At 55.2% G+C, this 20,974-nt stretch overlaps 1 protein-coding gene across 1 annotated transcript in view; it reads right to left on the reverse strand.

Moving 5' to 3' along the window:
• The window catches only part of FBXO42 (F-box protein 42), a 46,704-nt gene extending 25,966 nt beyond the window's left edge, over window positions 1-20,738 (reverse strand). The window contains exons 1-3 of the mRNA XM_038159635.1: window positions 20,608-20,738; window positions 4,153-4,422; window positions 1,770-1,886 (exon numbers count right to left, since the gene is read on the reverse strand). Coding sequence (XP_038015563.1) covers window positions 1,770-1,886; window positions 4,153-4,405 — 370 coding nt within the window. The 5' untranslated portion in view covers window positions 4,406-4,422; window positions 20,608-20,738. The remainder of the gene's footprint in view (window positions 1-1,769; window positions 1,887-4,152; window positions 4,423-20,607) is intronic.
• Between the last annotated feature and the right edge of the window lie 236 nt (window positions 20,739-20,974).

The following is a 20,974-nucleotide window of genomic DNA, read 5'->3' on the forward strand; positions in this document are numbered from 1 at the left end:
AAGGGAAATACACACAAATGTGAAGTCGTTAATAAGCACTTCACTAACGTTGCTAAAAATGAGCTGTGAACCGCGGAGCCTTTTCATCCTTCAGGAAGGCCAGGGTATCTCGGCAGAGCACAATGACTTCACCAGAGCTCCCCGCAGCGTCTCCCGGACTTGTCTTGGCAGGAGGCAGCGCAGCGGCTGCCTCATAAATTATTGCTTGGGAAGATGAAAATGTGATGCCTGCTGCTCTTGGAATGGCAGGGCTTGCACCGTGTTTATCTTGCCTCAGAAAAATGCAGTTTGCTTCCTGGAAGAGCTGTCCCCCAGAGGGCTCAGACCCCGTGCTGAAGTCACACGATGGAATTTTTGTGGTGTTTTTTTTGTTGGAGCTGAGGCAGCTCAGTGCTACTGCACTCCAATAAACAGGCTTTATTTCAAAATCTTCCCCTCAAAGGCACTGTGTTCAGGTATCTTTTCTCTTCCAGAATCTTGGAAGCAGGGGAAGAATTCCCCCAAACACTGAGTGGTGCTATCGACTGAATTGCTCCCTTTTGTCAGCAAATCCACCTGCAGCTCTGCTCGATTTGAGCCCAGCACATTGCAGAATTCCCGGTTTTCCTCACAGATGTAGAGGACCTGTGCCAGCAGCTGGGGCACACCCCTGAGTGCTGCACTTCCCAAAACCCACTGGCTTTGATGGCAATGACAGAGCGGGGGCTGAGGGAGGGGTTCTGAGGAGGGTACAAAGCTCAGGCCCAGATCCTGGGGACAGCTCCAGGTCCTCAGGACAAGACAGACATCGAGGGGCTGGAGCGTGTCCAGAGATGGGAACAGAGCTGGGAAAGGGGCTCAGCCTGGAGAAAAGGACGATCGGGGGGACCTCGTGACTCTGCACAACTCCTGCCAGAAGGGGACAGGTGGGGGGGGTGTCAGGCTCTGCTCCCAGGGAACAGGGACAGGACAGGGAGAAGAGCCCTTGCTGTGCCAGGGGAGATTTAGGTTGGATATTGTGAAAAACCCTTCATGGAATGAGAGTCAGGCACTGGCACAGACTGCCCAGGGCAGCGCTGGAGTCACCATCCCTGGATGTGGCACTTGGAGACACGTTTCAGTCAAGGGCTCACACTAGGAGCTGGGAGAGTTTTACAGCCTGGGGAGCTGCACAAAGATCCCTGCACAACCAGAAAGCCACAATCCCACCCCCCTTCCACTCCATCAACATCTCCTAGGACCAACAAGCCCACCATGACCAGCAGCTCCCAAATCCCTGCTCTTGTGCTGAGTGCTGACACTGCCGTGGGTTGAACACCGGCGGCGATGGGCACGTGTGGCACTGCCAGCCCCGAGGGAGGCACGTGTGGCACTGCCAGCCCCGAGGGGGGCACGTGTGGCACTGCCAGCCCCGAGGGAGGCACGTGTGGCACTGCCAGCCCCGAGGGAGGCACGTGTGGCACTGCCAGCCCCGCGGGAGGCAGCTCCCATTGGGATTCCAGGAGATGGCACTGCCAATTGGGATTTGAGAGGATGGCACTGCCAGCCCCCGATGGGAGCGGGATTCCAGGGGATGGCGCTGCCGGATCCCAAGGGAGGCAGCTCCCATTCGGATTCCAGGGCATGGCACTGCCCATGGGGACTCCAGGGGACGGCACTGCCCATGGGGACTCCAGGGCATGGCACTGCCCATGGGGACTCCAGGGCATGGCACTGCCCATGGGGACTCCAGGGCATGGCACTGCCAGCCTGCAGGGAGGCAGCTCCCAGGGCACTCCAGGGATACTCACTGTGTGAGAAGCGCTGGGTGATGGGGGTGCCAGGGTAGGGGTAAGTGCGGCTCTCCCACTGGATGTTCCCTTCCTGCACTGCCTTGATAAAGCCGTGGTAGCACTGATGGGCCACACCTGGGGAGAGAACAACACCAACAACACCGTCAGCAAAGCTGGGAACAAACTGTGCCTGCCCGGTGACAGCAGCTGCAAAGCCCAGTGTTTGGGTTAGAAACACGCTGGGAATGCAGGGGATTAAAGGAATAAAGACAAGGGAACTCTGCAAATGTGGAAGTCAGCAGCGTGCACCGGCCGGGTCACGACATCCCGGCAGCGCCGGCTCGGGAAGCAGAGCCTTTGGAAAGGAAGGAAGCACTGGGATGCTTTGGAGAGCTTGTGCTCAGCCCTCTGTGCTGCACCCTTGCTCCCTCAGCACACCCCGAGGGGCAGCTTCCCTTCCCTTGAGGAACCTCAGTGCAATAATCAACTTTTAAGAGTGTGAATGCAGTTACTGGCCAGGGATCTGAAAAAAAATCGGAGAGGAGATATCAGTGATAAAAATCAGCAGGGATGCTCCAAGGCTGCTGCTAATTCTGTGTGAGGGTGCTGGGAGGGGCCAGAGGCTGCTCCCTGAGGAGACAAGAGGGTCTGGAGAAGGTTTCTGGCAGCAGCAGCAGCTCAGCAGACACTTGGTGGCACCTGCACTGAGGATGCCACAACCTGCCAAGAGTTTTTCCCCAAGCCCTGTGCCAGGAACACCCCCAGCAAGAAATCTCACTCTGGGATACAAAGCAGGAAGGGTTTTTTTAAATAAAAAAATAAAGCCTGGGGTCCTTGAGGAGCTGATCCCTGAGAGTCACACGGGAAAGGGAATGTGAGCTCCAGGAGTGCACAGCAGATGTATCCTGGCAAACAGGAAAAATTAACCAGGAGAACACGAATCAATTGTTTACCTCGAGTGACCTCTCTGGGCACAGCTCGCAGGTGGTGGTTCCAGACCTTCTTTTGGCTGGAACTGCCCCAGAAGGGCCCAGCTGCCCAGCACCACTCATCCCCTGAGAGGTGACACAGCCCAAAGCCACGCTGTGCCTCGGGCTGCTCCTCCCTGGGCTCCAGGGATGTTTCCCACATCCCTCTGGGGTGAATCCCAGTGTTTGTCCATCCCAGCTGCATCCCTTCCAGGAAACAGCCAAGCAGCCACTGGGGGCTGCAGCATCTGGAAAAGGCCCTTCCCCAGGGCTGTGGGCAGCTGCTGCCCCAAAAGGATGCACAAAAAAAGTGATTTTGGGCCATGGTCCCTGCTGGGGTGGCTGTGTTTTTTTAACCCCCAGCCTGTTCAGCTCTGGGCAAAGTGGGAAATGCCCGCAATCTTTCAGATGAGGAGAAGTCCGTAAATGAGGCAGCACCTCACAATCTGCCAAGGGCATTCCTCACCTGACACTCACTCCTGTTTTCCAGAAGGAGCACGTTCCCCTTGTGCAGCAACCTGTCCCATTTCCTAGGATTGAACTGCTCTCCTCTGAAACGCCTTGTTTTTAAATGAAGCTTGTGATTAAAGTGTGCACCCAACAGAATGGTACCAGAAATCACCCAGTGCATTAAAATAAAATGAAGCAGAAGGTTCTGCTTGTATCCTTGTCCAAATTTTCTCTCCTTATTTGCAGTATCATACCTCTCCAGCATTAAAATACCCCCACAAGGCTCTGGAATGAGTGTGCAGAGGCAAAGGAAGGATCTGTGTCTCTGGGCTACTCTTCCAGGAAGCTGGAATATGCACATCACTACTCATGCAGATTTTAAACTGCACTTATCTCCAGCAGAGCTGTAAGAACCAGAGCCAGGGCTGTTGAAAGCAGCAGCTCTGGGAACGTTAATTACTGAGCAAGATGCAAATGAAGTGCAATTAAAGCCCCATCAGCCATGGGACACTGGCAGGGACTCTGAGGAGGGGGCTGCAATCCAAGGTCACCAGTGCAGCACTGGGAGCACCCAAAGGCAGCAAAGGAGCAGCTCTGTCGTGGGGCTTGGGCTTTGTTTTAGTTTGGGCTGGAAGGGACCTCAAAGCTCATCCAGCTCCAACCCTGCCAAGGGTGGGACCTTCCACTGTCCCAGGGCACTTCCACTATCCAGGGCACCCCAAGCCCTGTGCAGTCTGGCCTTGGACACTTCCAGGATGGGAATTCACAGCCTCTCTGGGTTTTCTATCCTGAGAGGCTGAGGGGCTCAATTCTGCACAGCTACAGGCCCGCTTTGAGCAAAGCCAGGGACCCCATGGCTGTTAGGATTTCTGTGGGATTTCATAGAAGTTAGATTTCAGAGTTTGAGGGGAAAACAAGAGGCAAAGGTAAAAGAGCTGGGTTCCAAAGCCCACAATTAAAGAAATTGCTGTCATCACTTGTACCTTTGATCAGTCGATACCACTGTTTGCAGACAAGGGCGGCGGTTTTGTGCTCCTGGTAGGGAGAGAGGAAGGACAGGATGTATTCCAAAACCTCTTCTGGCAGCTCCAGCATCGATCTGGAGCTGGGCCTGGGCTCCTCCACCTCCAGCTCTGCGTGGGGCTCATCCTCCTGCTCCATCGTCCCTTCCACCGCGGCGTCCTCTGCATCCACGGCCATGAACCCGTCATCGTCACTGTCCGAGGAGCTGGCCATGGCATCCCACGTCACAGCTGGGAAAAGGGACAACAGGGAGGTCACAGGGAGCACCAGGAACCTGAGCACCGAGAGCCGTGTGCCACGCCAGAGGGCTCTGGCACAGCAATCACCGAGTGCAGGACGTGGTTCTGCAGTCTTGCAGCAGCTGAGGGTTTAGGAAGGGCTTTCCCAGGTCACCCCATCTCTCCCCACGCTGCTGCTGCCTGCAGTGGGAAGCAGAGAGCCAAAGCCAAACCCCTGGAGCTGCTGCTCCCTCGCTGGGCACGAGGAGACATCGCCCTGCCCTGCCCTGCACCGTGGGGCCCAGCTGGGATGGGGAAAGGATCCCTGTGGAACCTCACCCGGGGTGAGACAGGATCACAGTGACATTTACGGTCCCTCCTCCCGGTGGAACCTGTTCTGCCAGCGAGGCTGTTTTACCCCAAACAACTCCTTGGGGGGGAAAAATGCCCTGCCTCATTTCACCACCCTTTTCCCTTTATTTGTGAAATACCTGCACACAGTCCTGGCTGGCAGCAGGTGAGGAAAGCAAATCCCCTCAGGATTTACTGCTGATGGAAGGCTGGGACAGCAGAGGTTGTATCTCCAGCTATTCCCAACATCCTGAGTGTAAGGTGACACCCCGATGACAGAAAAGTGTCATGAAATAAATCCACCCTAACGAGTGGCTGTGCCCAGTTTGGGCAGCTGGCCCCGTGTGAGGTTAAATCCAGCCTGCTGCTGCAAGACAAACAGCCTGTCTGGAGCAGAGCAGCAGCACTTTTCCTTTCCAGGGTGGCTGGGTGGAGACCAAGGGAGCAGCAGCTCCCTGAGTGCTCCTGGATCCACAGCCCAAACCACAGTAACAGCTCCCGGGGATGACATGGGGCTTCCTTTTCCAGAAATTCCCTTTTTATCCTTTCCTAGCACGAGGAAAGGACCAAACCAGGGCAAGCTCCCCATTCTTGCATCGCTCAGCCTGCGTTCCTCCCAAGTCACAAGGCAGAGGCTGCCCAGCCTTCCCCCAGCCCTGAACTGACCGGGATTATTGGAGACAAATCCACACAGTCCATAGGATAAACCCAACCTGCAGCAGGCCAGGAAGCAAACCAGCTCCTCAAGAGGGAAGACAAGACAGCTTTTCCCTAACATCCCCCAACATAAGAATATTATCATTATTTTTTCCAAATCCTAACAATCCCAGAAAATTTGGCTGCAAGGAACTGAAGGGTTTAACATGGGTTACTTAGCAGGATAAATATCCTGATACAGAAATACGCTGGTGACAAACCCCATGTTAAACCACATCAACTTGGGTCATCGACCTGATCTATAAACAAGGTTTATTTCATCGACCTGATTTATAAACAAGGTTTATTTCTCAGGAATAACCTGAGCTGCTGTTATTAATCCAGGGTTTTCCCATGCCGTGGGAAAGGCAGGTGGTGGAGACACGGAGGGGGAAAGCTTTCCATGGCAACCAATTCATGCCCAGGAAAATGACAGGCGACAGCCCCAGTCCCCACCGCTGTCAGGTTCCCTGATGAAGCAGCTTTGGAAAACGCACGGGGCTGTCAGTCTGTGGGAGGAACCATGGCAGAACCCAACACGCTTCCCGCGTCAGAAATCCCTGCTGGAGTCACTGTTGTGGCAGGGGAGGCTGGAACCCAAACACTGTGACAGGGGCACTGCTGCTGCTGCCAGGAACCCGCCTCACGCAGAACAGGCACGAGTTCCCAGGGACTGAGGGAAAGGAAAAGTGGAGTGGTGCTAAAAAATATGAAAGAATGGAGGGTTGGGCTTTTTCCAAGCAAAGACATCTATGGCTGGGAAGTGCCTGTGCTGGTTTCCATCCTGACACAGCATGGAGCCAGTGCTGCCAGTGCTCCTGCTCGGGATGGGGCCGTGCTCCAGGCTGGGATGGGGCCGTGCTCCAGGCTGGGATGGGGCCGTGCTCCAGGCTGGGATGGGGCCGTGCTCCAGAATGGGATGGGGCCGTGCTCCAGAATGGGATGGGGCCGTGCTCCAGAATGGGATGGGGCCGTGCTCCAGGCTGGGATGGGGCCGTGCTCCAGAATGGGATGGGGCCGTGCTCCAGGCTGGGATGGGGCCGTGCTCCAGAATGGGATGGGGCCGTGTTCCAGGCTGGGATGGGGCCGTGCTCCAGAATGGGATGGGGCTGTGCTCCAGAATGGGATGGGGCTGTGCTCCAGAATGGGATGGGGCCGTGCTCCAGAATGGGATGGGGCCGTGCTCCAGAATGGGATGGGGCCGTGCTCCAGAATGGGATGGGGCCGTGTTCCAGAATGGGATGGGGCCGTGCTCCAGGCTGGGATGGGGCCGTGCTCCAGGCTGGGACACAGAAGGGCAGCAGGGTCTGTCCCTCCTTCCCAGCCTGGGATCACAGAGCAGCTCCCCAGGAGGCAGAAGTTTCACAGTCTCAAGCCCTGCTAGAACCCTGAGCAGGAGTTTTTGCCTCTGGTCCGGGGACAGTGGGACCCTGCGGATGGTGATGGACCGGGGGGTTGTCAGGACATTGTGTGATCCCAACAACTTCTATTTGTGCTCTAAATAACGTCCAAATCCTGCTGGTGAGGGCCATGGGAAGTGCAGGAATCCATACCCACTAGAAAGAGGTGTTTTCCAGCTAGTAAATCCCAATTTGGATCCTCTGAAGCAGGCTCGGGAATAACCCAACACGGCAGGCTGATCCCAGGCACAAAACAACAAAAATCATCTTTAAGGCTGATTTTAGAGCAGTGGGAGGAACCTCAAATAGCATATCTGAGGATGGAGAAGCTCCACTGAGTTTTGTCTGCTCTTCCCAAGCCACTTGATAATATTATAAATATTCCAAAGCATCTCCTTTGGTAAATCCTTGTTTCCTAAACGTTTGAACATAAGGAATAACCATCCTCAGAGTTATCACACCCACGCTGTGTTCTTTTTCGGAAGGAAAACAAGGCCAGCAATAAACCCAGCTCCCAAAAGACAGCTCACTGTCAAAATAACCCTCCAAGCTTGACCTGCCGCGGATGTGGATTTTGTTTGGAAGGGCAGGCTGGGAATAACCACCTCCAGAATGCAAAGCAAAGCCTTGTCCCAAAACCCTGCTCCAATACAGAAAAAGGAAAAATAACCCAGGCAGTTGGTAAGAAAGAGGTAAAGCATCCCAGCAGCTCCTGCTGCCAGTTATTCAGCAGATCCATGAGGGAAAATCCCACACCTGGGGTTTTACTGGTTATTCCAGGAGCAGAACTGAGTGTTCCTGCATTTTTGGGTGATGCAAGAGGTGCTTTCTCCCTCATCCTGCCTCTCCAGGTGCTCTCTGCTTGCATCACGCTGGGCTCCACTTTGTACCTGGGCTAAAATGAATCTCTGAGCACTCAAAAAGCTGCAACCAAGAGATTTTAGCAGTTGTGTCTCATCCCAAAGTAGCTGCGATCCAATTAACTCCGGGATCGGATCGAGCCCTGAAAACGCCAACCCATCCCCCAAACACTCCATGATATTCTGCACCCAGAGCCCTGCTGGTCCCAGAGAAACGCCCGGCTATCCCAGCACTAGGAAGGTTTTGGGGCCCCCAGGAATCAGCCTGGAGCTGGAGCAAGGAGGCACGGCAGGAAGCGCTGCGAGGGCAGCGGGAGCGCAGCTCTGCCGGCGCCGATGGAACCCGCCTGCCCTTTCCTGAAAGCTGCCTCCCTGCCAGCTGGCAAAACATTTCATAATCCTCTTCCTCCTTTCAGAGCACTTCCATTTTCCCTCTCTCTCCTCCTGAAATTAGTTAAGAACCTGCTATTTATTCCTAAAGTAATTATCTGGAACAAACAGCCGAGGAATATTAAGTGCAGGCAAAAATAACCCCACCGGGCTGAAGCACTGCTCAAAACCTGCTCCTGCAAATCCCCTCTCAGTCCAAGGAGCTTTTCCTACCTGCAGGCCCCTCTCCTGGTCCCATGGAGCCCAAAGCTCAGGCGTGGGTGGCACTGGTGGCTCCCTCCCGAGCTGCCTCCTCTTCTCCACAACTGCCAGCTGCTTCAGGAAGTGCTTGAACCTGCAGGGTTTTTGACCTGCCCTTTCCCCCCCTCTTTTTATGGATTTTATGGAAAAAAGCCTCCAAGGGCAAGCTGTTGAATGGCAATGAGAGGCTGAGCACTGCAGACACAGGGAACGCTCATTTCCACAGGCCACAAGGAATGCTCCCTCCAAACACCAGCGGAGGAGCCTGCTCCTCTGGGAATAAAACATTCCAGGTGTGAGAGAGGATCAGCCCCGCTGGCCCAGGGCTTGGGCTGCCAGGAGAGAGGGATCTCATTGCACCTGGCAATCAGAAGCCCTCGTGGTAATTTGGGGGTGGAAGGCAGCAACTGTCTCGAACCTGCTCCAGACTCTTCCTCATACTTTGGAATGGCTTCTTCCGTGTGCCAGCGTCTCCAGGGGGCACTCTGGGGACAGCCACACTTCTGGCTGATTCCCTGCCCCAGTTCAAATAAAAATCCTCTTCCACCAGACAGAACCGGTTCATTTTTCCTTTTAAAAAACTCTTATCTCTGTGGGAAGGATTCTTGCCAGGTTTTTAGTATTTTTGTGTTTGTCTCCCCAGCTGTGCCATCAAGGATTTCACCTGCAGCTTTCCCTGCTCCTGGTTTTGCTCTGAAAGAAACCCTGAAACCTTTTCTGGGGTGAAAAGAGGAAAATCCTGCACTATTTCCAAGGACAAGCACGATGTTTTGTAAAAGCAGCAGCACAGGGAGTGACAGGTCCGTGGGAACCAGGGGATTCAGGGTTGGGATAAACACCATGAAATAAAACAACACTTCCAGTCCTCCCCAACCTGCAGCAGCTGGAACGGATCCTTTTGGAAATCAACTGCTGGGCAAGCTCAACAATGGGGAAAAAAGCAGATTTGAGTCCATAAAAAGAAAATACAGCCTCTGGGAAGCTGTGGGATGAGCAATATCCTGTCTGTGCAGAGCGAGCCCTCAGGAATACCGGCACCATGGACGCTCCTTATCCCTGCAAAACAGGCAGTTCCAAGGCTTCTTTGAAGAACTGCTTCTCCCTTTTTTTTTTTTTTTTCCAACACAAAATTGTTTTTCTTCCATTCAAGTCACCCAGGAAAAAAAAAGGATTCCTAAATTCCATCTGCAAGGTTGAGAATTCCACCATTTCTCTGCCAGCACAACCTCCCTGTGCTGGTTTTGCCTGTTAGGACTGTGGGTTTAGGGACTTGGGGAAAAAATTCCAAGTGGCATCATTTTTACTGCTCCATTTTCCTGGAACTGCACCACTGCAGCTGAATTTTGGTTGATATTTCTGTAATAAAAAGGTCCCAAGATCCCAGGAATTCCTCCCAGCCCAGTGATCAGCTGACCCTTTGCTATTCCAGATTCCTGCTCATTTTTTTCCAAGGTTTCAGTTCAAAAATAAGCAGCAGTGTGACATTACACAGCAGGATTTATTGCACAAACAGCACAGCAACCTACAAATAAATCCTGCTGAATCTGTTTTCCCACAAAATGAATGCACTGAAACCCAGAATGAAAATGTGGGGGGTTATCCTGGATTTTTTGGAGGAATACAAACCAGGCAGCTGGGGTTTGAGGGGCTTTTTCGTGTGGGGTTCACAGGAAAAGGGGAAGCAGAGTTTCATGACACCACACTTGAGGTGTACATAGGGAAATCATCATTATTATTGTTATTATTATTATAAAACCTCATAAATGGCTCCAAAGTGTAATAAAATTTCAATAAATATGAAGTAATATGCAGGAAATTTATAATGGAAGCACAAGGAAACACTTAACTGACCCAAAATCCAGCCTGGTTTTGCTCAAATGAAAAACAAGTCTGAAAACACAATTCCTGGGAGTTCTCTATTTGCCTTTCCACACCAAAAAAAGACAATCCTTAAACACCCCTGCAAAAAGCCATGAAAAAAGCCAAAATCTCCACCATCCACCAACCCTTCCACTCGTTATGGATGTAGGGATTTGGAGAATTTCCATGGTTTTGGACAGTATTATTACCCTTGAAAGAGCTGGATTTGTTTCAAACCACCCAAAATCTGCCTTGCCAAGCCCCGGCATCACAAGAGGAGCTGCTCAGTGCAATAATCGGCTGCTCCCTTTGCCCCGTGCTCCCGAAATCCCCTAAATTTAGTAGGAAATGAGGAAATGAGGATTTCGGGCTCACACACTCCCTCTGCCGGCCCCTGCCAAGCCCTGAGTTCCAATTATCCTCACCTCAGCTTCTCCCAGCGAACAAATCCTGTTCCATCTGCAAACTGAACTCCCTGCAAGCCCCCAAACCCGGAATAACCCCAACCAAGCAAACAGAAGCCTTTGAGGCTGGAAAATTGAGGTTTTTCCAAGGGAAAAGGCAGCTGCTCCTCCTGCTGCAACATCCGCTGTAGGAGGATGAACTTTACAGGATAAAAACATTCATTCAGACCTGCTCAGGATGATTTCCTGGCAAGGATTCCCAATCGGGAATGCCAAGCAAACCCACAGTGGGAGATCCTGGGAATTGCTGTCACCCCTCCCTTCATCAGGAGAGCACAGGAGCTCCCGGACAAGCTCTTGGAAAGCTGTGGAGAATTGTCTGGAGGACAGCCTGTGAGAATGTCACAGCATCCCCTGATCCTACAACCCTGACACCTCCCAAAGTCACCAAAACGGGTTCAACAGCACAAATGAAGGGAATTTATAATGGAACCATGAGGAAACACAGCCACCGACCTAAATCCAGCTCACTTCTGCTCATCTGAAAAACCAGCCTGAAAACACAACTCCTGCGAGTTCTGGGTTTCCATCCAGCCCAATGCCCAGTTCCAACTGCCCGAGCAGAATAACCAATGAAAAACGTGGAGATATCTTAGGAAAGGGTTTGTTAACAAAACACCCAAACATCCTGGATGCCTTCAATTCCCAATTTTCTGACGGGCTGCATTAGGGGCTCTTGGGATAACTTGGTTGAAGTCTCTGCAGAGCAGCAGCGGGGGGTGCCCAGGGTGTCTCCCAGCACCATTCCCAGGGGGTGCCCAGGGTGTCTCCCAGCACCATTCCCAGGGGGTGCCCAGGGTGTCTCCCAGCACCATTCCCAGGGGGTGCCCAGGGTGTCTCCCAGCGCCATTCCCAGGGGGTGCCCAGGGTGTCTCCCAGCACCATTCCCAGGGGGTGCCCAGGGTGTCTCCCAGGGCCATTCCCGGGGGGTGCCCAGGGTGTCTCCCAGGGCCATTCCCGGGGGGTGCCCAGGGTGTCTCCCAGGGCCATTCCCGGGGAAGCGACGGTCCCCACATGTCCCTCAGAAAAAGCGAGTGCTGGAGCTTCCTTGGCTGGGAGAGCCCTGGCGCTCATCCCCCTCCTGCAGCTCCTGAGGCCCCCAGGCAGCTGGGGAGCAGGAAAATGACATTTCCTACCCTGCGCCGCTCGGGATGGGGCTGTCAGGCTCCTCCTCCTCCTCTGTCTCTGGGATTTGGGGCTCTCTTGCCTTTGCTGAGGATGCTCCTAGTCCCCTTCCAGTCTTAGGGAACTTGGGGGCACTGAGAATCACAGAATCATGGAATGGTTTGAGTTGGGAGGGACCTTAAAGCTCATCTGGTTCCACGGGCAGGGACACTTTCCACTGTGCCAGGCTGCTCCAAGCCCCAGTGTCCAGCCTGGCCTTGGGCACTGCCAGGGATCCAGGGGCAGCCCCAGCTGCTCTGGGCACCCTGTGCCAGGGCCTGCCCACCCTCCCAAGGAAGGATTTATCCCAATATCCCACCTGAACCTACTGGATCCTAGAGCAGGATCCTCGAGGCCTTCCTGCTCCTGTTGAACCAGGCGGAGGGGGCAGCAGGATCAGGAACCAGGGAGAGGGAAAGCAAAGTAAGCTTTGCTTCCAGAAATCCATCGAGGGCTGGACACAGGACCCCCTTCAGAAATCACCAGCACTTCCAGAAGCTGGGAACAACCAGGATTCACACCCCAGCGCAGCGCTGTCCACAGAACCCAGGCAATCTCTGGTGGGACAGCCAGGCAGGACTCGGGTCCAACACTGCTGCAAACTCAGGGTGGATGTTTCACGGTGGGAACAAAAGATGGAGTTTCAGGAAAATGAAGCCAGGCACAGCCAGGTCAAGGTCAGGGTGTTCCTGCTGTGGGGGCTCACACTCCAGCCTCTGGTTCTCCATCGTGACACGGTCTTTGGCAGCACTCACACATCCGTCACAGAATCATGGAATTGGTAAGGCTGGAAAAACCCCACACGATCACCGAGTCCATTGCTCCCCCAGCACTGCCATGTCCCCACTAACCCTGTCCCCACGTGCCACATCCTGGCACCAGCCAGGGGCCATTGGCCTCCTGCCCCCCTGGGCATACCTGGCTCCTGTCCAGCCCCGGGCAGTGGCAAGGGATGAGTTTGGGGGGTGTGTAACGATTTTATTTTTGCAATAAGCAAAGTTGTTCTTCAGCCCAGATTCACCAACCACAACCTCCCTCTCCCCACAAAAACACACAAATCATGAACAGCCCCCAGACCCTGCACCTAAAGCAAAGATGAGCTCAAGGCTGAGACTTTCAAGCCATAAAAAGAGAAAGATATACTGGAAAAAAACCCATTTTATTGCAGCCTGGCTGGCCAAGGTTTGATTGGAATCGATGCCCAGGGCTTTCAGACGCACTGCTGACTTGGCAGCGGCGCTGATGCAATGTTTTTGTTACAAGCAGGACACCAGGACATCCACCCCACCTCCACATGGACACTACAGGGATGAGCACCCCAAACTGCCCTCCCCTCCTGGGACACAGCAGTGTGTCACACACACCCAAAGAGTGCTTTTGGGATGCCCACTGGCCGTGTCTCACACCAGACCTGTCTGCGCTCCCCTTCACGCCCAGCCCTGCCATTCCCCAGGTGAGGCCTTCGATGGAAGCTCCCAAGCTGGGATGAAGCATCCCCAGCGTGCCCAGGAGCAGGGCTGGATCACACCCAGGAGCAGGGCTGGATCACACCCAGGAGCAGGGCTGGATCACACCCAGGAGCAGGGCTGGATCACACCCAGGAGCAGGGCTGGATCACACCGAGGGGCTTTAAAGGCAGATCTGTTTGCCCAACACAGCAAAACAACACGGGAGGTATTTTCCCTCTCTCAGGTGGAACAAGAGGAGTTTCCATCACAGACAGACACCTGGTCTGAGCAGGAGACACAACCTGAAAGCCTCACACATTCCTGCCTTCCACATTCCACAGTTAACCCCATTTTGCAAGTAAAGGAACAAAACCCACAAGAAGCTGGGGTTGACAAAGCCTCTGCAGCACGGGGATTCAGGGAGCAGAGGTTTGCAGCTCCCTGTGCTGAGCTGCTGCCTCTCCAGAGTTCAGAGGGCTGTGCAGACAGCTGGGAACAGAAGGGAGCTGACAAGAAACACGGGAAGGGACTTTTCACCAGAGCCTGGCGTGCCAGGACAAAGGGGAATGGCTTCCCACTGAGAGAGAGGCGGTTCAGATGGGATATGGGGAAGAAACCCTTCCCTGGGAGGGTGGGCAGGCCCTGGCACAGGATGCCCAGAGCAGCTGTGGCTGTCCCTGGATCCCTGGCAGTGTCCAGGGCCAGGCTGGATGGGGCTTGGAGCAGCCTGGGACAGTGGGAGGTGTCCCTGCCATGGCAGGGGTGGGACTGGGTGGGCTTTAAGGTCCCTCCCAACCCAAACCATTCCATGATTCTTTGCTGCCCTAACCAAAACCTAAAAAGGTGATGGGAAGTGTGATATTCCTGAAAAGCAAACAGCGTGTCCTTGAGCCCCATGGAGGTGCTGCAGTGTGTGCAGTCCAAAGGTGCTGGAATTCATGGCTGGGCTTTTTTAGCAGAAAATGTGAATTAGGGAGGGCAGACACTCAGCAGCCTCTGCAATTTCAGCCCATGGAGCCCTCGCTGTGCTGTGCAATGGGGATGGAGAGAAGAACCTACAAGCCTAAAGGTCCATGGTGAGACGTTGGGGTAGGCAAAGGGCAGTGCTGGGAAAAAAAAAAAGGCTGGGAAAGAGGGAAACACCAGCTTCACCACAGGACTGACCTTGAGGCATCCCAATTCCTTGCTCAGAACCCCAGGGAGCCAGCGTGAGCTTGGTGCTTTGCAGCCAGACAGCATCCCTGGGATGCCCTGTCAGTGGAGCTGGGAGCTGCTCTCCTGGAGCTCCATTCCTGCCAAACACGCTGCACAGAACCAGGGAGTGTCCTGAGCTGGAAGGGACCCACAGGGATCAAACCCAACCCCTGGCCCTGCCCAGACACCCCAACAATCCCAGCCTGGCCAAACCCTCCTGGAGCTCTGGCAGCCTCGGGGCTGGGACCATTCCCTGGGGAGCCTGGGCAGTGCCAGCACCCTCTGGGGAAGAGCCTCTCCTGATCTCCAACCCAAACCCCCCTGGCCCAGCTCCAGCCCTTCCCTGGGTGCTGTCCCTGCTCACAGGCAGAGAGCAGAGCTGCCCCTCCACATCTCCCCCCCCAAACCAGCACCTCAATGGGGGAAAATCCCAACCAGTTCCCAGCAAACAGCAGGCAGGGAGCAACAGAGGATTGCCTGAAATCGCTGAGGGGGTAAAGCAGGTGGGGAGGGACGGATCTGAGCTGCAGACCAGCCCCGGGGTGGTGGCAGTGCAACCCTGTTATTACAGAACTGGAAGGATTGCTCTGCGTGCCCTCGGAGCCCTGGCTTGAAAGGAGGGAGAAATGGGACTAAATGCACAGGGAATCTCAGCACAGAGAGTGCGAGGGGCTGGGAACAGCCCCCACCAACCACCAGGCAAACCCCAGCCATAGCTGAGCCAGGACCAGAAAATACAACCCAGGGATTCCATCCGGAACAGATTTCACGAGTCTGAGCCACCCAATGGGCTGCAGGAGGATTTGCTGCAGTTTCCACCGATTTGAGCAGAATAAACAAGAGCATTTGTTCTTGTTTTGTACAGGATTTTCTTATTCCTCAGCTAATGGGAAAGGCAATGCATGGAGAAGCAGAAGCACTGGATATTGGGGACGAGGAAAGCAGGAGCCATCCTTCCATCCTTCGTGCCATGCCTCAAGCCTGGGTGTTTAGGGAGGCTTAAATATCAAATACTAAGAGAGAGACAACACAAAAGTGCAGTCAGATCCATATAAAGTTAATCAGCAAACAAAAATTCAGGAAAATTGTCCAAATTTCAAGCTCATCGCTACCATTGAACGACAAAATGAGCTCCCCAAGATGTCCCTTTGTTACCATCCTGTCACCACATCACCATTAACCAGCAGGATTCAAGCAGGAGAACGGGGCAAATCCCTGATCATCTCACAGTACAGAACCCTGGGATCTCAAAGCATCCAGGAGTCCTGCTCACAGCAGGTACAGCATCCCCTGTGCCCCTCCTGAGATCCAACGAGTCCGTGTCTGCAAAAACCCCAAAGCCTGGGAGCTTTCAGGAATTCCCAGCAGCTGCTGGGACTGGGAAAGGAAACATGTGGCCCAACAGCAGCTCTGGGAAGAGCAGCACGGATTGAAGGCGGCTGCTCAGAGGAACTGAAGGCAGGAATTCCACAGTGCTGCTGCTTCAGAGGGAGCTGCACCTGCAGGGCTCTCACACCTGGAAGGGTTCTCTCCTTTCAGGTGTTTTGGGCAGCTGGCAAAAGGCTCTGTGTGCATCCAGCACCAGGGACAAGAAAAGGCAGCGATTCCCACAGCCAGTCCCTTCCCTGGAAGCTCAGCGTGAGGATAACGGCACCCAAAGGGTTCATGAGTCTCTTTTAAAGCACAAATAAATCACACTGGAGGCTCTCCAGAGTGACAAAAACCCAGCTGGAATGATTAATCCGTGTCCCAGATTCCCTGATGAGAGAAGTTTGGGGATGGACAGTTCTTCCCACAGCCACCCTGACCTCACAGCGAGGTTCTGACATTTCTGAGCTGCTTTTCATCCAGAAAACCCCAAATCACTCCTCAAACCAGAGATCTTTTTACCCAGAAAACCCCAAATCACTCCTCAAACCAGAGATGATCTTCTGCCCACTGAAACCTGATGGAAGTCAAAATCATGGAATGGTTCAGCTTAGAATGGACCTTAAAGCTCATCCCATTCCCTGCCATGGACAGGGACACCTTCTAGATTTGCTCCAAGCCCCATCCAACCTGGCCTGGAAAGAGAAGCTCCAAATAAATAAAAGCAGCTCTGCCAACTTACCTTAAGCCTCCAAAACCCCAAATTACGATAAAACTGGCACAGGTACAAGACAAAAGGAGGCAGGGAAATGCTTCCAAAGGAGTCTGGAACCCAGGGAGAGATGCAGTGCATTGGAATTGCCAATTGCTGGTGCCTGAGCTGCATCCACGTTTCCCACGGGGGGAAAACGAGGATTCTCAGTCACGGATGTTGCAGTGGGAGTTCACCAAGCAAAGATAAATATTTAAAGATTGCCATAGAAATGGGGGAGAGAACACAGTCCAGAGCAGCTCCTGAAACAGCAAATTCCTGATGGGAAGAGCCCTGGTTCCTGCAGGTTGCTCGACACGAGCCACGTTTTTCACGTGGATGTGTCACCCCTGCTTTGCTTTGATCCAGCGACGCAGGCGAGTTCAAAAGGAATTCTGACCTGGATTTCCCAACTCCATCACAAGCCGTGCCGGCTGCTCCCGCCAGCACAGCCTGGATGCTGCCGGGGACAGCCCAGAGACGCCGGTGGCACCGCTCGGGGTGGGAAACGCGCCCTGGAGGGAGCCCCTACCTGCAGAAACAGCCCTGGAGCACACCAGCACTTCCCAGAGGCCTCTTCCCAGCTTTTATCTGGATTTGGGCCAAACCTGAGCCTGGCTCCAGCTCCAACACCTTTCTTAAGCCCTCACAGCCGTCTCCAGGTGATGCTGCCTTTCCCAAGTCAAAACCCAAAGCCTACCCACCTCCAGCCGTAGGAAAATCCTGACTGGATGTTTTCCAACAAAGCCTGCCCTGTCGGAACACACAGGGAAAAATCACTTCCCTTGGAGGCGCAGCTCTGTTTACACAGAGAGTGGGAAGCCTTTTCCAGCAGCCCTCGCTCACATCCTGTGGAAGTGGCTGGGATGGAAGCGGGCTGTGCCCAAACCCAGCGCCTCCTGGAAGCCCTGGGAACACAACTCCATGGATGTGGGAATGCACAGCCAGAGCATCCCTGAGCTGGGAATGCACAGACACACCATCCCTGAGCTGGGAATGCACAACCAGAGCACCCCTCAGCTGGGAATGCACAGCCGGAGCACCCCTGAGCTGGGAATGCACAGCCAGAGCATCCCTGAGCTGGGAATGCACAGCCGGAGCACCCCTGAGCTGGGAATGCACAGCCGGAGCACCCCTGAGCTGGGAATGCACAGCCACACCATCCCTGAGCTGGGAATGCACAGCCACACCATCCCTGAGCTGGGAATGCACAGCCACACCATCCCTGAGCTGGGAATGCACAGCCACACCATCCCTGAGCTGGGAATGCACAGCCACACCATCCCTGAGCTCCCACTCCAAACCTGTCACTCCTGGCAGATGTACAGACTGCTGCATGCCTTGCATTTGGTGCAGCTTGCTGTATGCATTGCATTTCCTGGGATTAAGGACGGGACGAGGAGCACATCCCAGCTCTCCCAGGCAGCAAACACCTCTGCAGAAGGTGCTCGACACAGTAGCTGGAATCCCCAAATCACAGGTCACCCACGTTCAGCAGCGGGAATAAACCAACCCCACCTTCATTCCAAGCCCAGGCAGGGCAGGAGCACGTGTCCTGCAGGTGAGCTTCCCTCAGGGGCTGCTCCCACAGCCAAATGCAGGGAAAAACGGAGTCCAGGGAATAAAGGCTGGAGTAAACTCCAATCAAAATTGAAAATGGTACACGCTGCCCGCAAAAACCCACCAGAGAAAATGGTAAAACTGTGCGGAGTCTTTCTGAACCCAAGAGCTTCACCTGCCACCCTGGAAAAGCAATGCTGATGCTGCCTGGGTGGAGTCACCTGTCAGGGAACACTCCGGGGAGCACAGCAGGAAAAACACACACAAACATCCCTGCCACGCCAAAACAACCACGGGATGTGGCTCTGCCGCCGCCCGAGCACGGAGACACAGAACTCCGGGAGAGCAGCACCGAGTCCAGCACCAGGGAACAACACAAGACAGGCACCACCCTGCCCCGGAAAAGTGTCCAGGCTGGACGGGGCTTGGAGAGACCTGGGAGAGGGGAAGGTGCCCCTGCCCGTGGCAGGGATGGTCTGCAAGGCCCTTCCAACCCAAACCCTTCTGGATTCTATGAAACAGCTGGAATTCTGCCCAAGATTTTGCTCTCTTCTCTACTTGTGACACCAAGCCCAGGGGACACAACCTGAGGGGGAAATCCCGGTTTTCAGCCTTTCTCTGGCATCAGCACAAGGAAAAGGAAGGAGAGATGGTGGCAGGAACACCCAGGGCTGTAGGAATGAGGAAACCTCCCACTCTGGCGCTCGCTCTCCAGACAGGCCGAGCCCCGGCTGCGAGGCTATGTCGCGATATAAAGCACTTTGTCAGGACACCGCCCCCTTCCCCGGGAGGCTCCGCTCCTGAAGGACAGGTGGGGAAAGGCCCTTCCCAGCCAGGGCGCGGACCGAGGTCAGCAGCTCCGCCACGGGAATTCGCCGCAATTCCCGTCCCTTCCAGCCACGGGGAAGAGTTCCAGCTGCTGACCCGAGCCGGCTCCCAGGGATGATTAAAGCCAGCCGAGCACGAACGACATTCCCGGCGATCCCGGGGTTATCTCCCGTTCCCGACTCCCCTTTTGTTCCTGCTCCGAGCATTCCCTGGAGTTCGGGTCATTAACAGCGAGACACCCGGGCCCCGCTCCGCTCCTCCTGAGAGACGCCCGGCCCCAGTGACCGGGAAAGGCGACTGGAAAAGCCGAGAGGCTGGGCAGGATGAGATAATGCAACGCTCCTGCCGAGCCCTGCAGCGCTGCTCAGCCCAGCCCAGCCCCGCCGTGACAGGAACACCAGCCCGAATCAATCCCAAAGCGCGTCCGCAAAGCCCCGAGCGCAGACAATGGGGAGCGACCCCCAAAGCCCCGGGGGCGCCGGGCTGGGCACCTCGGCTGCTGCCACTCCGAACCCGGGGCACTGACACAGCGGCCGCCGAGCGAGGGGAGAGGCGGCTCCACGCCCAGAGCGAGCGGGGACCGAGCCTCACCTTTGTTTCCACACGAACCCAACTCGAGCTGAGCTTTTGGGGACACCCCCAGCCATGTCTGTCCCCCAGAGAGCCGCTGATCCCCCCCCTAAAAACCATACTTGCCCCCGAAAAGCCGTATTCCCCCCCTAAAAAGCTGTTTTCTCCCCGAAGAGCCATCTTCTCCCCCTAAAAGCCGTATCTTCCCCCAGAAAAGCCATTTCCCTCCACCGCCGGCACTGCCAGCCTGTGCCTTGGCACTGCCCCGTGCCAGCACTGAATTTTGGGGAAACAGGGCTTTTAGGGGGAAAATGGGGCTTTTATTTTCTTTTTTTTTTTTTTTTTTTTTTTGGCGGGGGGGGGTAGAAACGGGCAGTATGGCTTTTTTAGGGGAAGGATGGAGTCTGGGGGGGCAAACATGGCTTTTAGAAGGCAAACATGGCATTTAAAGGAAGACATACATGGCTTTTCAGGAGGAAAATAGAGATCTTAGGAGAGAAACGTGTCTTTTTGGGGGAAACACGAGGTTTTCTATGGAATCGCGGCTTTTAGGGAGAACATATGGCTTTACTGGGGAAATGCGAGATTTTTGGGGAAATGTCTTTTTGGGGGGAAAACGTGTATTCTAGGGGAGGAAAGGGCATATTGGGGAAGAAACATTGCTTTTAGTGGGGAAAGCTTGACTTTTTGGGAAGGAAACACGGCTTTCAGGGGGTAACACGGGTTTTTTAGGGGGCAACACGGGGTTTTTAGGGGCAAGCTTTGCTCTCTCCCCGCCCTGAGGGAGCCCTCGGGGCTGCCTTCCCCTCGCACCCCGGAGCTGGGAAGGGGCTTCCCCCTCCCAGAAGGGGCTACACCCCCCCGGGGGCTCTGCCCTCCGCAGCGACCCCCACAGCGCTGTGAGGGGCTGGCACAGGGGCTCCCCACACCTTCCACCCTCAAATGTGGCCCCCTCCACACCAGGCCTGTCCCGCCCCGAGGGACCCGTTCCCCCGTCCCGCTCCCCGGGGAAGGGCCCCGCCCGAGGAAGCCGCACCGCGGGGCCGCTCTCACCTGCCGCCGGGCCGGGCCGAGCCGGGCCGGGCCCTCAGGGCTGCGGGCGGCGGGGCCGCTGCGTCGCCCCGGTGACGGCTCCGACCGGCGCCGCCATCTTCCCTCCCCGCCCTCCCGCCGCTGCCCCGGCCGCGCCGGCCGCGCACTGCGCAGGCGCGGGGCCGCCCCCTGGCACCACGTGATGATGGGGCGGGCATGGGGGGTGGTCTTATGGTGGCGCCATGATGGGAAGGTCAACCCTTCGCTTCGCGGCGCCGGGCTGGGGCCGCCATGTTTGGATGGTCCCGCCGCCATGTTGGGACGGTCCCAGCGCCATGTTGGGCGAGGCGGGCGGGCGAGGCCGCCATGTTGGGGAGGTCGGCGCTGA

This window comes from Motacilla alba, chromosome 21 (genome assembly GCF_015832195.1).
Source record: "Motacilla alba alba isolate MOTALB_02 chromosome 21, Motacilla_alba_V1.0_pri, whole genome shotgun sequence".
Lineage (NCBI taxonomy): Eukaryota > Metazoa > Chordata > Aves > Passeriformes > Motacillidae > Motacilla > Motacilla alba.